Genomic DNA, 13341 nt, shown 5'->3' on the forward strand with positions numbered 1-13341 from the left:
TATAGAACTCCACAAAGAAATGCCCCCGATCAGTTTTCTTGCTCATACATACTGGGGAAAATCAAAAGTTATTTATCAGGCGAGCTCAACAATCTTACGGGCAGAAAGGTGAAGATGATAAAGAATTTGGGAAAGTAATTTACCAATTTCAGATCCACCGCTTCTGTACGGTGGCTGCTCGGTATTTGTGCCGTGAACATCTGCTCCTTAGCCCCTCACTGGGACTTATAGGAGCAATCTTGACTAGAAATAGTTTCTTGTATGGTGAGTGCATTTCCTTTATGAACTTAAAATCCTCAGTTTTAGGGAAGAGGAGTTAGCCTAACGGCTAGGGCGGTCGACCTCGAATCTGGGGAACCGGGTTCGAGTTTCGGCAAGGACGCTGAACATCCTGTGATTCTGGGCAAATCACTTCATCTCCCTGTGCCTAACAAAAACGAACGTGTCCTGATGTAATGCAACTGATTCTATGTACAGCGCTCTGATACCCTATACCTTCGGGTCAAGTTTGCGCTATATAAAACTCCATTAAAAAAAAGAAACCTTTCCACAAGGGACATGGTTGACCCATGCACAAGTTTGGCAGCCTATGGATGAATTGTCAATTTGTCCTTATACTAGTAGCATGGCCTAATCAACTACTGGATAAAACACACCAAATGGGACCCTGACAGTACGAGGCACCCTTAAAATTCTTCCCACAACGTAGTCCAACAAGCATTTGGTAGATAATCAAATAATGAAACATGAACACTTTACCTGCAGCACAGAAATACTCACCTCCATACTGGATTTTGAGTCTCCCATGACAGGAAGTAGTAAAGTTAAAACATCCTCCCGGTTTGAGCCAGCGTAGGCTAACCCCAGCCTGCGAATGGTAAGAGGAGTTATGAACTCTTAGAACTCCAACTGGTTCAGTCAAACAGTCATTCTACAAGCTGAAGCCCTGCAATCCTTACCCAAAGATGGCGCCAATCCTCATGGTGCTGCTGTTGTGAAGAACGTAGTCTGAGAGCAATGCCAGGGCAGGATCGCACTCGTTTCGGACACCAGAGTTTACAATACCACAGGCCAAGAGCGCACCAGACTACCGGACAGAGAAAGCACATAAGTAAACTCATATGGATGCAGTATAGAAGAAAATAGGGAGGGGAGAAGCAGACTGAGAAGCTGTAGTGGCAATCTAAAAGAAAACACGAGGGGAGTGCCTATACACAACAGGATATTAAAACAGCAATGTGTAAAAGGGAAGTCAAGAGAATTGGACAAAGGAAAATACATTTAAGCATAGACCTTGTTGAGTAGGAAAGCAATTGTGGGATTTTCACTCCATGAAGGCATGAGATCTCTACCTGAAAAAGCAGTTAGCCAGTGCTGCCGTTTTTGTGCAGGAAATATTTATTGCAAGCTCTGGTTAACAATTAATGGGGCATAGTGAGTGTGGGTCACAATGTCTCTTGAAGGTGTGCATAATTAAGGGGATTGGTTGTGTGAGCCAATCTCTAGTAGAGGTGCTTACAATTCACTGAAGTGGAAAATAGATTTCAAATTACAATATCATATGCACTTACAGTTCCGAGTGGCAGTAATACCTCCTCTGAAGTAGGGGCCCAATAAAGTGGCATTCACTCAAAGGAACTCACCTTAATGTAATCCTCAGATGAGTAGAGGTACTTGTCTATCTGTGTCAGTCCTCCATCTACGTCCCATAGCAGAATCATCCCAAGAGATGCAGCAGCACTCAGCATTCCTGTGAAAAGGTAGCAAAAGTAGGGTTAACATCAAAGAGACCATTTACAACAACTGAGGCGAATTATAAACCGCACCTAAATTCACCATTCACCAAGCCTGGCCAGGCTCCACCCAACAGAGTATTACTGCATTTAAACACCAAGAGATTTTACGCACTGCAAGGCTCTCCTTTAGCTTAATGCATGCTTTCAGAAGCAGATATGAAGTAAAGAGCAGTACCCAGGATGGGTACTGTCATTTCAGACACTAGGGGCTAGTATACTGGCGATTGTCAATGATTTTCCAACAGTCCCTTTGTGTATTTCACATTAATGTGGTAGGTAAGCGATAATTTAAGGAACACTGTATATTACCAAACATACTAAACATCAACATTAAGCAGGTAGAATTACTTATAAAAATACTACCTCATATTTATAGATGTAAAACACACACAAGGTCCCTACCACCTTAGTCTAGGAAGCTGGGCTTCTGTTGCATGGAAGGCCCCCCAACCCCACCCAACTGCGAGTGGCCCAGTAGTGTGAAATCAGACCTCAAAGACACCCCTGCATACAGCCGCCCTGGAGAAGAGAACCAGAGATGCACCTACGTCCCCAAGCCCTCAAACGTACCTGCCCAGCTGTTGGTTCCTTCCGGGAGTCTTCCAGGACCGAGCCAGCAGCCAAAATCCGAACCAGGCAACTCCAATTGAAAACATGGCACCAGACACCAAAACAGCACACTGCACCCAGTCGCTCCAGTGCTGTTGCAGGTGCAACTTGTGTGCTAAACCGGATCCCCCTTTGCCCTGAGCCAAACACCAGGAGCTTTGCTAACACAACCTTGTAGTCTACTCATGAGCAGCCACCAACCGGAAGCCCCCTATTCCCTATTGGATCTCAGCACTTTGAACCCTGCTGCCCTAGTGCCGGCGAGTGTGTTCTAAGAGTGCATCCTTGACCTTGGGGGAACCCTGGTTCTAACCTCAGAATACCAACTCCCACAAATAAGTACTTGCCTGCAAACCATTAACTACATTTCCACCAATTGGATTGCATTGACTGCTTAACCTTGAAAATTCTTTTAAGTGTGGAGTTGGTTTGAAAGAAACATTGAAAAACTGCATAACTGTAAAAACTGAATTACTTACCTTTCATCTAGGAAATTGTTTCAGTGTGATATCTAGGCATATCACACCGATTAGCGAAAGTAATTTCAAAACTAATCCAATAAGTAACATGCACAGTAATCTGTAAAGTAACTGAAAAGAAATTTCAAACTGTTGACTTACCTGTAACTCAACCAATTGCTTTTGAACCTGCATCCAACTGTAATTTACTGCATAAATATTACAAAGTATTATTTCAATTACCTGCACCAGGCCTGGCTTGGTTCTAGAAATAGAATAACTCAATTTTGTTTATACAAACAAAATTGGTCTGAGCTAGAGTGTGTGACATCATTTGCTGATTGGGTGTGTACAACAAATGCTGAACACTACCCTCTGATACAGCTTTACTGCCCGCCCACACAACCACAAAGAGAGAAAGGTGCTATCTACTTATCCTCTGCCTACCTTTGGGGTTCCACTGGATTCTGTGCACTTTAAACCTTACTTTGGTATAGTATATACAGAGCCAGCTTCCTACACTAAGTTGAAGATATTAAGAGTCCATCATGAACGTAGTACCTAGGAACAGTAGAAGTTCTTTAAATGCGGTCCTCAAAAAGGCAATTTCTTTACTCTGTGTTGCTGGCCCAACTGCTTCAGTTCCTTTTCTCTGTACTCTTGCTCTACAAGGGTGTCTACTTTGGAACTAGGTAAGGCATGTCCATGTTTTACACAGTCCCAATACTGCTTAGTACACAGTGTTGTTCAAAGACAACTACCAATGGACTTCTCAATGAGTGCACAAGAGAGAGTGAGAGTATGACAGTTTCTGTCTCACAGTCGGAAGCTGAAATCCTGTTTGGCAATAGAAAAGGGAGAAGCAAAGGTGTTGTCTACCATTTGCTAGCTTTCCTGTGTCCGACACCATCTGTTTTGGTCACAGAGGAAGGCCCGGCCCCAGCTGAACACAATACAGAACGTTCTGCTGGCAAGTGTTTACTAGAACTTTTAATATTTAGTGAAATAAATAGTTTACTCTTATAGTTGTGTAACATTTTCAAAAATGTTGTTTATGTTCATATGGAGAGTATAGCGGGGCTACAGGGAAATAGCACAGCATCTCCAGCTCGCTGGCACTTGGCTGTTCATGAGGTGAACACTGACATCACAAGCGCAGGGACAATGGGAATTCCTGAGGTCAGGAGTAAAACAAAAAACATTTATCTATCTCCGGTTTCCTCACAAAAAAAGCTGAAGTCAAGGACTATAGCCACCTGTGTTCTTCACTTGGGGGTTTTCTTCCTTTGTCATTCAGCCACCCATCACCCCAATGGAAATATTATCCAACACAGTGTTTCAGGGACAGAGACCAGGTCATTTATTGACAGCGAGCCAGATAAGCATAAACCAGGAACTAAAGAGAGTCTACCTTAAATAGCCATTGATCGACCAACTTGTGTATCATCAATATCATTCAATGGGCTACTAACATGCATGTATTGACAGGAAGTCATTCACTGTCCTACAAGGGGCTAACAAAGAACGTCAGCCACCGGAAGCCTTCAAATGGAGTGAGCACCTGAGATTAAACGTTCATGAACAAACGTATGTATGAAATGATCACGTGGACAGTTTCACCATCCAATAATATCATGCACACCAGAATCATCTTTAGAGCGATCTCTAACAGTCAAACCTGGTCATAACCTTAACTGCACATCCACTGTCATTGCTTCTTTTAGGAAGTCTTTTACTTTTTAAATGAAAACAACTAGGACTTAATATGTAGCCTTTGCTATGCATCAGCACACTAACACTGGGAATAGCCATGCACCTCTCCGTTTAGACTGCATAGTTAGCCATGATTTACTGGTGATAGCTATGTGTAAACAAACAATTATCTAGTACTTCTGGTTAAGCATCAACTGCACAATGGTCACATACTGAGAGCACTATGTGTACTTACAAATACTCTTGACAGAAAAAATCAACAAGACAAAGTATGGCCTATCATCAATCACAATCCAAGGACCATTGATGCGTTATTACACAAATATGTTTGAACTAACACCAGTCTAGAATGGACAGTCACACAACTGTAGACCATTAAACGCCAAGCAATGATTGTCAACCATTCATGGGGTCTATGGCAGATACTAATTTAGAAATGAATTGGGCATAGTATCAATTCTATTTATGGAGATAAATGCAGTGGCATATAAAGTCAGTTTGTTGCGTACTTTAATTGCTGCTGGAAATTAAAGACAACCATCAATGGTCTAACCGCTGACTAGACTCAATAGTCATTCTTTCGCTAACTGATTTCTAGAATTGATAGCCAGCTATAAATTGTGTGCCATTTATGCAAAATAAATTGTGTGCCCTTTATGCAAAAAACTAAGTCTAGCATCAAAAGCTATACCCAGAGCACCTACAGTCCGGCATCAATGATTAGCCATGAACGGATGACTAGGTCCTAGTGTTGTTAAAGATTTCCATGGACGTGAAATGCAAAGCATCAAACCATTAATCTACAAATGCCAGCTGCTGCTTTGTATCTTCAAGGAATGAAAACAAAGTCCATCAATAAAAGTATGTTTGGTCATCATTTTACTTCATTACAGGACCTTTGTTACTCACAGGGCAGATGGACATCCTCCCTTAGCGACGGCCACGTCCAACAGTAATAGCTGCACCTCAAAAACTCAAAGCTAGACGTTTCATGGCAAACCAAAGTAATTCTATCACTAGAAACACAATTCATAGGGTTCATGACAAAGACCATTTCAACAAAGCCTGACCACACAGACAACTGATGTGCACAGGTGTCATACAAGCTAATCCCATCTCGGCTTTGCACCTATATTAATTGTACTTTAGTTTGTGTCCAAGTATTATTAGTGTGATGATGTTTCCCAAAAAGTATGTCTGGCCGACTTTTCGGGTGCACGTGTAAACACCCTTACAGCATCTTAAAATGTACTTTGAGTGAGTGCTCCTTGTTCCATTATATCCAAATAAACTCTTGATTCTGTGGCTTTTTGACATCCATCAATCAAAAATACATGCCCTGCATTACACCCTGCACTCGCTGTTTCTCCCCTTCCAGTAAAAAGGCCTTACCGTGATCCTTGTTCTTGTACAGCCACTTGTTGCCATCATCTGTTAATAACTTATCCTGTCCGAATGCAGCATTTACAAAACCGTTCACAAAGGATGACGCCAGATTCATTCGCGCAGAGTCCACTTGAGAACCACTTCCACCAAACCCTCAAGGAAAAAAAAAAAAGGAAAGAAGGTTGGACAGAGCAAGTTTTAGGAATAACTCCTACATGATAGAAATAAGTTCAACAATGCAAAGTTTTTATAGGCACGAAAAGTTAATTTTCCGCTATTGCAGCTATATTTTTTATTTATTTTCATAATGCATTTATGGCATAATGAAGATCAACATTTTCTAAAAGAATCCCCCACAAATGTACTGTTTCTGCAGCGAGACTAACGGTATGAGTGCATTCTGTACTTGGATAAAGGAAGCCAGAAAAGACAGGATACAAGTCAAGTTCGTGATGGAGGTCTCATCTGCCAAACTCTAAATCAGGCCCCAAGTTGCTGGTATGGGATGCAGACGGCCATCGCAGGTTTTAAATATCGTAAAAGGGCAGACCCAGACAGCTATGTTTGTTGATGGCTCTAAAGATCAGTAATCTGCAGGACTCTGGATTGAACCCATACAGTCATCCTGAAGTCATTAATGTTAAAGTTGGAACAATAGTAGAAAAGAAAAGAATGATAAGTGAGATCACATACACAGTGCAAAGTCATGCCAAACTCAAGGAGTGCAAACAGATACAAATGTGAGGTGAGTGATAGCCATCCAGTTGGGTAAAATCTACCAAGCAATAACTCAATCACCATGGGAAGATACAAAGAGGCAGGAGGACCACAAACAAGGAACTGTGGATAGATTCTACCTCCCTCTGAATCAAAATCAACCATGGTAGAGGGGAGGGGGTGCTAGGTGGCGCTTGACCGCAATAGCAGTGCTGTTGTGAGGCTCCCGCCGATCCAGGTGGACATCCAAGCATAATCATCATCCTTAATATCATGCCGGTCCTCAAAAAGCACCACCGGGCAGCGGAAAGTGCGCTCGTGCAGACGATCCGAGTCTGCTGCCTGTAAGCCGCTGCTTTGCAGAGCGATAGTCTGCGGGCCTGGGAGCGGAGCGAGGAGTGGGCGGCTGAGGTGGCCACGAGAGGCCGAGGCTGTGTAGGTCCAGCCGCGACACCACCTGTAACACTGTGCGGCCGTCGGAGAACGCAGGACGCGACGGGCCACTTTTAGAGCAAGGTGACCTGTGGAGAAGCTCCGTGGAGTTCGGGTGGGGCCGCCGCGCGGAGGACCTGGGAGACCGCTGCGTGTGAGGCCCCGGGCCCGAGCGCGGCGGGAAGAGATCAGCGGAGAGGCCCGCGGCCCGGCAGCAGGAGTGGTGAGGAGCAGGGTAAACTGGAGGCATTGGGGGAGAAAATACCTGCATTATGGCTCTGAGGTCGGGACTGGACATGCGAGTGGGGGAGAGGTGGTGCTCTTGGAGGCTGCGCCCTGCTGGAGTGAAGACTGTCGCGAAGTGGGCCCCGAGCCTCCATTTTGTGTGCTGCATGTAGGGGCACCAGACACTTGCTCTCTGCGAGCTGGCAGAGGTACAGAGAGCGCCCCACTTGATATTTTAGAGGCTGCTTGTCCCTTCTTGCCCCGGGTTGCCGGCACTCACTCAGGTCTATGGACGCTTGCCCCACGGGAGCCCTGGTATACATTTTGATACGACACAGGCTGGTTGGCTGCACCACACTGAGCCACATTACAGGCTGGAGGGGTCGGAAGTGATCACACACTGTGGTGGTGAGAGCAGCGAAAAAGCGAACCTGATCTCCTGAGGCATATATATCAGCCCCGGGCGGAGCGCGCCTACGACTCGTGGCAGGTCAGCATGGGGAGAACTGAGGCCAAACAGGCGAAGCTGTCCTTCGACGCATGTAAGACGCCTGGCTCTAGCTCCAAAGAGCGTGCGGAACCAGACCCACCGGAGGCTAGGGATGAGGGCTGGGAGGTGCTGCTGGTGGGGATGCAACAGAGCCTCACTTCAATTGACTCTAAGATGGACGCCATGAACAGCAGGCTAGAGGCGGTGGTCGCGAAAATTGATCAGCATGATGAACGGCTCAAGGAGGCGGAGCACAGGGTGTCTGGATTGGAGGACGGAGCGGTGGCCAACAAACAGCATAACAGAAGGTGATCGCGGACAAAAATGAGGAGTTGGAGGCCCGCTCCCGGAGGAACAACGTTCGGATACTGGGCCTGGCGGAGTCGACAAACACCGGTAGGATGGAGGACTTCATGGAACGGTTGCTGGCTGATCTAGGACTCCTTTTCTGCGCACATGACCATCGAGCGGGCCCACAGATCCCTGACGGTGCGTCCGCCCCCAGGAGCTCCGCTGCGCCCTGTGATAGTGCGCTTCTTGAATTATCGCGACAGGGACACTGTCCTACGCCTAGCACGTGAGCAGGGTGAAGTGCGTTAAGAGAATACCACCTTAGCATTTTACCCTGACTTCACCCAGGCCGTGCAGGAAGCCCACCGCAAGTTCACAGCTGTGAAGAAAAAGCTGCAAGCACAAGAAATCACATACACCATTCTATACCCTGCAAGATTAAAGATTCACCACCGGGGAAAACAACAGCTCTTCAACTCTCCTCAGCAGGTGGAGGAGTACCTTAAACGCGACTGCAGAACGGCATCACAGGAAGAGGCTACCCGCGGGCGCTCCCGGTCCCAGTTGCCACATTCGGACCCTGCCTGAAACCATGTCCCCACGGGGTGCGGGCAGCAGCAGTACTGAGGCAAAGGGACTCCTGTGAACTGTACCGTGATGGTGATATATCACTATTGTTTGACTGTTATGACAATTTTGCTGCCCGAACACTCGCCTCCGTCCCTTCATAGTGGCCCACTTGTTAAGTGGGGAAGCGGACGGGTGAAAGAGAGTCTGAGTGGGTACGGCGAGGGCTCCTAGCCAGCCTTACCAAATGTATTTGGGGGGTGGGGGGGGGTGGTTGTTCCTGGCAAGTTGGGGATGCTGGTGTGGGCGGGGGAGGGAGGGTTAGTTCACACTGTATGTTTGAGCAGACGGCTGCGGCCATTGCAGAAGACAGAATGAAATCGATAGCAGCTAGGACTGATGACATGAGTAATAGGAATGACCTTCACATCCTTTCCTGGAATGTGAAAGGATTGAATGATCCGAGGAAACAGAGGCAGGTGATGGGATATTTAGATCGTCACCACGTCCATGTGGCTCTGTTACAATAGACCCACCATCCGCACGGAGGTACGCCCCAATTTGCAACACGATGGCCCTCCCATCGTATTCAAACTACTCCAGAGGGGGGGCTATACTTATTAAACGAGGTGTCAGGTTTGTGTTAGGTGGGATGGAAATGGATCCTGAAGGGAGGTATTGTCTGCTTTGGGGGGGGGGGGGGGGGGGGCTGAACTCACACGTTGCTATTGCAAATTACTATGGTCCCAACATGGATGAGGTACATCCCTTACTTATGCTGAGAGGCAAACTTCACAGGCTCGGGTCCAAATATGTTCTCTGGGGAGGGGACTTTAATACTGTGGTAGACCCCAAACATGAGAGCTCTCATGCTGTTGCAGCACACTACACCATTGCCCAACGCACTCTGCATGACATAATAGAATCAGATTATTTATTGGACACATGGCGTCACATGCACCCCTCACGGAAAGAAGGGACACATTATCCGGCTGTGCACAACACATGGGCCAGATTGGATTATGTACTGGTAACGGTGGGAATGACGCACTGGGTCGGCAGGGCGACACATCTGGCCCGTCCTTATTCTGATCACTCCCCCGTGATGGTGATCCTTCAGCTCCAGATAGATCAATCCCCCTATCTCAACTGGCGGCTGAACCCACTACATTTGCAAGATTCTGTGTTTAGAACAGAGATGGAACAGGATATTCAAGACTTCTTCACTAGGAATATTGACTCAGTGGCTAGTTTAACCCCGTCGAAGCTAATGACGAGCTGGGCTCGTCATGGCGCTTACCTGCCGTGCGCGGATGACAAGGCCAGCTCGTCATGAATTATGGTGATTTTGGTTTTTCAGCGCAGGACGGGAAAACGCCTAGCAGCCATGTGGTTAACGACGGTTTGGGGGGCGTTCAAGGTGACAGTGCAAGGCTGGTGCATTTCCAAGGGAGGGGGTATATTGAGGGACCTCCATCGAGAACTACATAAACTGGAAGTAGAGCTGAAAACGCTAGAACGGGAAATAGGTGAAGGTGGTGAGACAGGGGCGTTAAGAGCTAGCCTGAGAGGGAAAATGACAGACTATAAGGAGGCGGCAGATAGAGAATGTAAGTTCCGGGGGAAGCACTGCGTGGCTCAGGTGTACGGCAAGGGTGACAGGCCGGGAAGGGCCTTGGCCAACGCAGTGCACCCCCCTAGATTTCCTAACTACGTCACTGAATTGCGAGATTAGCAGGGACGACTGCATTGAAATGTCCCTGACCAAATGTCACCGCATTGGCATGGTTATCAGACACGCAGCGTAAATTTCTGGCTCTTGACTTGGAGGTAGATGAGATAACGAAGGCCATTATGTCCATGTCGTCGGGGAAGGCTCCAGGGTCCGATGCACTCCCCATAGACTTTTATAAAATGTACGTGTCCACATTAGCACCCTTATTGAAAGCAGTATTCTATGAAGCACTTGAGGAAGGTAGCCTGCCTGCAACAATGAGGGAAGCTCAGATAATGTCACGATTAAAACCCGGCAAGTCCCCAGTCTATTGCGACTCGTATCGGCCTCTGTCGCTCCTCAACAGTGACACAAAAATGTTGGCAAAAGTATTAGCGACTAGGCTCAATCTTCTAGAACGGCTGGTTTTGCCAGACCAATCAGGCTTTGTGCCGAATCGAGCCTCAGCCCATAAAGTACCGACTCTCCTGGCTGTACTACAGGATATTGACCCGAATAGCGCAGCGGTGGCTGTCTTTCTGGACGCTACCAAAGCGGTCGACTCCGTAGAATGGGACTATGTGATGGGGACGCTGAACTATATGGGAATGCCGGAATCCTTTGTCAATTGGATTAAACTGCTATATACGCAGCAGTGTGCCAGGGTTCTTCTTAATGGCTCCTGCGCTGCGGCCTTTCCGGTTACCAGAGGAACGAGGCAGGGGTGCCCGCTTTCCCCAGTGCTCTTTGCCTTAACAATAGAGTCTCTAGCTGCGAAACTGAGGCAGCATCATAATCATAGGGCCCTCATATACAAATCCAGGCAGTTACTAGTGTCCCTCTACGCAGACGACATTACGCTGTGTATACATAAACCACAAGACAACCGTAACCCAGTCTTACGGGAGGTTACGAAGTTTGGGGCTATAGATGGAGTGCAAATAAATTGGAACAAATCCGCAGTCTTCCTCTTAACGGACCAAACACTGCCTCACCCACTGGATTACCCTTTAACATGGGAGATAGGGGACTTTAAATATCTGGGCATGTATGTCACTAAAGATAAAGACGCACTACTGAGGACAAATTATGGGCTGGCCATGGATAGGGTGACGGATAACATTTCCAAATGGATTAAACTGCCCCTCTCGATGGCGGGGAGGATATCTTTAATTAAGATGACTATATTGCCGAAATGTTTATATTTATTCATAAATATCCTTTACCATCCAGGTGCCTTTTTTTTTTTAATACGCTTAAAGCGCAACTGGTACTTCTTATATGGGGAGGTAAGCAAGCACGTTTGATGTTGGCCACACTCATGCTGCTATATAATTTTGGTGGGTTTGACTTCCCTAATTTTTAACAGTATTATTATAGCGCGCAGGCACACTTCGCGGTGTATTGGTTCCATCCACCCCCGTTTATGCCCCATCTTGCGGTGGAGGATGGATATATGGCCCAGGACCCACCGTCCGGTTATGTGTTTACACCATCTAAAGTAAGGGAAGGGGACCCATCCACGGTTGATTGCACAGTTACGGCGTGGAACTGGTTGGCGCGTGCTGAGGGGATGCACCTGATGTACTCCCTAGCACTGCCCTTTGCTGTCGGTTATGAGCGAAAAGATATGCCAAAACTTGCTAGAAAAACTGCAGTACAGGACCTGGGGAGATTTGTATATTGGGGGAGAAATCCGTACGAAGGACCAGTTTTTTGGAGAGTGCAAGCACTCATTCATGGATGTGTACTTTTTCACCAGACTCAGACAGAGTTTAGGGCTAAGACCCCAGAATTTCCGAAAGAGCCAGAGATCTTCACGCCGCTTCACTTAATGTTACACACCGATGCTCCCACACGTCATTTCTCGGTTATATAAACGGGTAGGTAGTGCACCTCCCCATCACCCAGTAAGGGCCAGACGGGAATGGGACGAGGATCTTGACAGCCCCCTAACCGACGACCAGTGGGAGGCGGCCTGCGTCCAAACAGACGCGATATCCAGTAACAGCAGGCTGCGATTACTGCACTATAAAGTTTTTACACCGACTTGACCATACCCCAGCGAAGTTGCATAAGCTCCACCTTAGGGATGATAATAAATGTTTGCCCTGCGGTCAAGGCAGGGCGGACTTTATGCATTTGGCATGAGGGTGCCCCCGAGTGGCCACTTATTGGGAGGAGGTATGCTGGGTACTCAGATTGAACCAACCTCCCTTAAAGCTCTGCTGGGACTGACTGGTGACAAAGACACCGCACCGAAAATTCCTAGCAATGGGCATGCTTTTGGCACGACGACAGGTGGCCTGCAGGTGGGGCAGGGCGCCTAAATTTAAGGCTTGGATACATGACCTGTCCACTTGGCAGAAATACCTTCATGTATACGCAGACCAATTACCTCAGAAATCTCGCCCTAGGGATATTTGGGGGCCCCTGACGACTTATCTACTGAGTCAGCATACAGATGATGAAAGTGCCGGGTGGCTGTGGGGGGTTTGCAGGGGATGTGAATTGGGTATGAGATGGCGCAGGGAACGTTGCTGTTTAACCAGATGTTGTGGGTTGGGCCTGCATGTGGGTGGGTTGGTAAGCTGAGTGACCAAACTTGATCATCTGCTAATGCTCCAGAGACATTGACTCGCTTGGCGAGAGGACTTTCGAACTTTGAACTTATATATGGCTGTCTGGGTCGATCTCGTCTTCTTTTGGTTTGAGTTTGGGGGGTTCTGTGGAGCGGGTAGTTGGGGGGTGGGGAGGACTGGGTGGGAGTAGAAGGGGAAAGTACACCATTGATATTGTATGTATGGCATTAGTTTGATCTGAAGATTGACAATCTGCATTGTTTTGTACATCATGCTCTATTGTACAATAAAGAACTTTGAAACCTAAAAAAAAAAAAATACATGGTAGAGGGGAAAAAGACCTACAAAGGTATTTAGGGAA

General features: G+C 47.0%; 1 protein-coding gene across 1 annotated transcript in view; it reads right to left on the bottom strand.

Moving 5' to 3' along the window:
* The window catches only part of PSMD2 (proteasome 26S subunit ubiquitin receptor, non-ATPase 2), a 103324-nt gene that overhangs the window by 37399 nt on the left and 52584 nt on the right, over window positions 1–13341 (bottom strand). Inside the window, exons 9-12 of the mRNA XM_086944453.1 lie at window positions 5969–6115; window positions 1644–1750; window positions 960–1087; window positions 781–868 (exon numbers count right to left, since the gene is read on the bottom strand). Of these exons, the coding sequence (XP_086800579.1) occupies window positions 781–868; window positions 960–1087; window positions 1644–1750; window positions 5969–6115 (470 nt within the window). The remainder of the gene's footprint in view (window positions 1–780; window positions 869–959; window positions 1088–1643; window positions 1751–5968; window positions 6116–13341) is intronic.

Source organism: Lissotriton vulgaris, chromosome 11, assembly GCF_964263255.1.
Source record: "Lissotriton vulgaris chromosome 11, aLisVul1.2, whole genome shotgun sequence".
Taxonomy (NCBI): Eukaryota; Metazoa; Chordata; class Amphibia; order Caudata; family Salamandridae; genus Lissotriton; species Lissotriton vulgaris.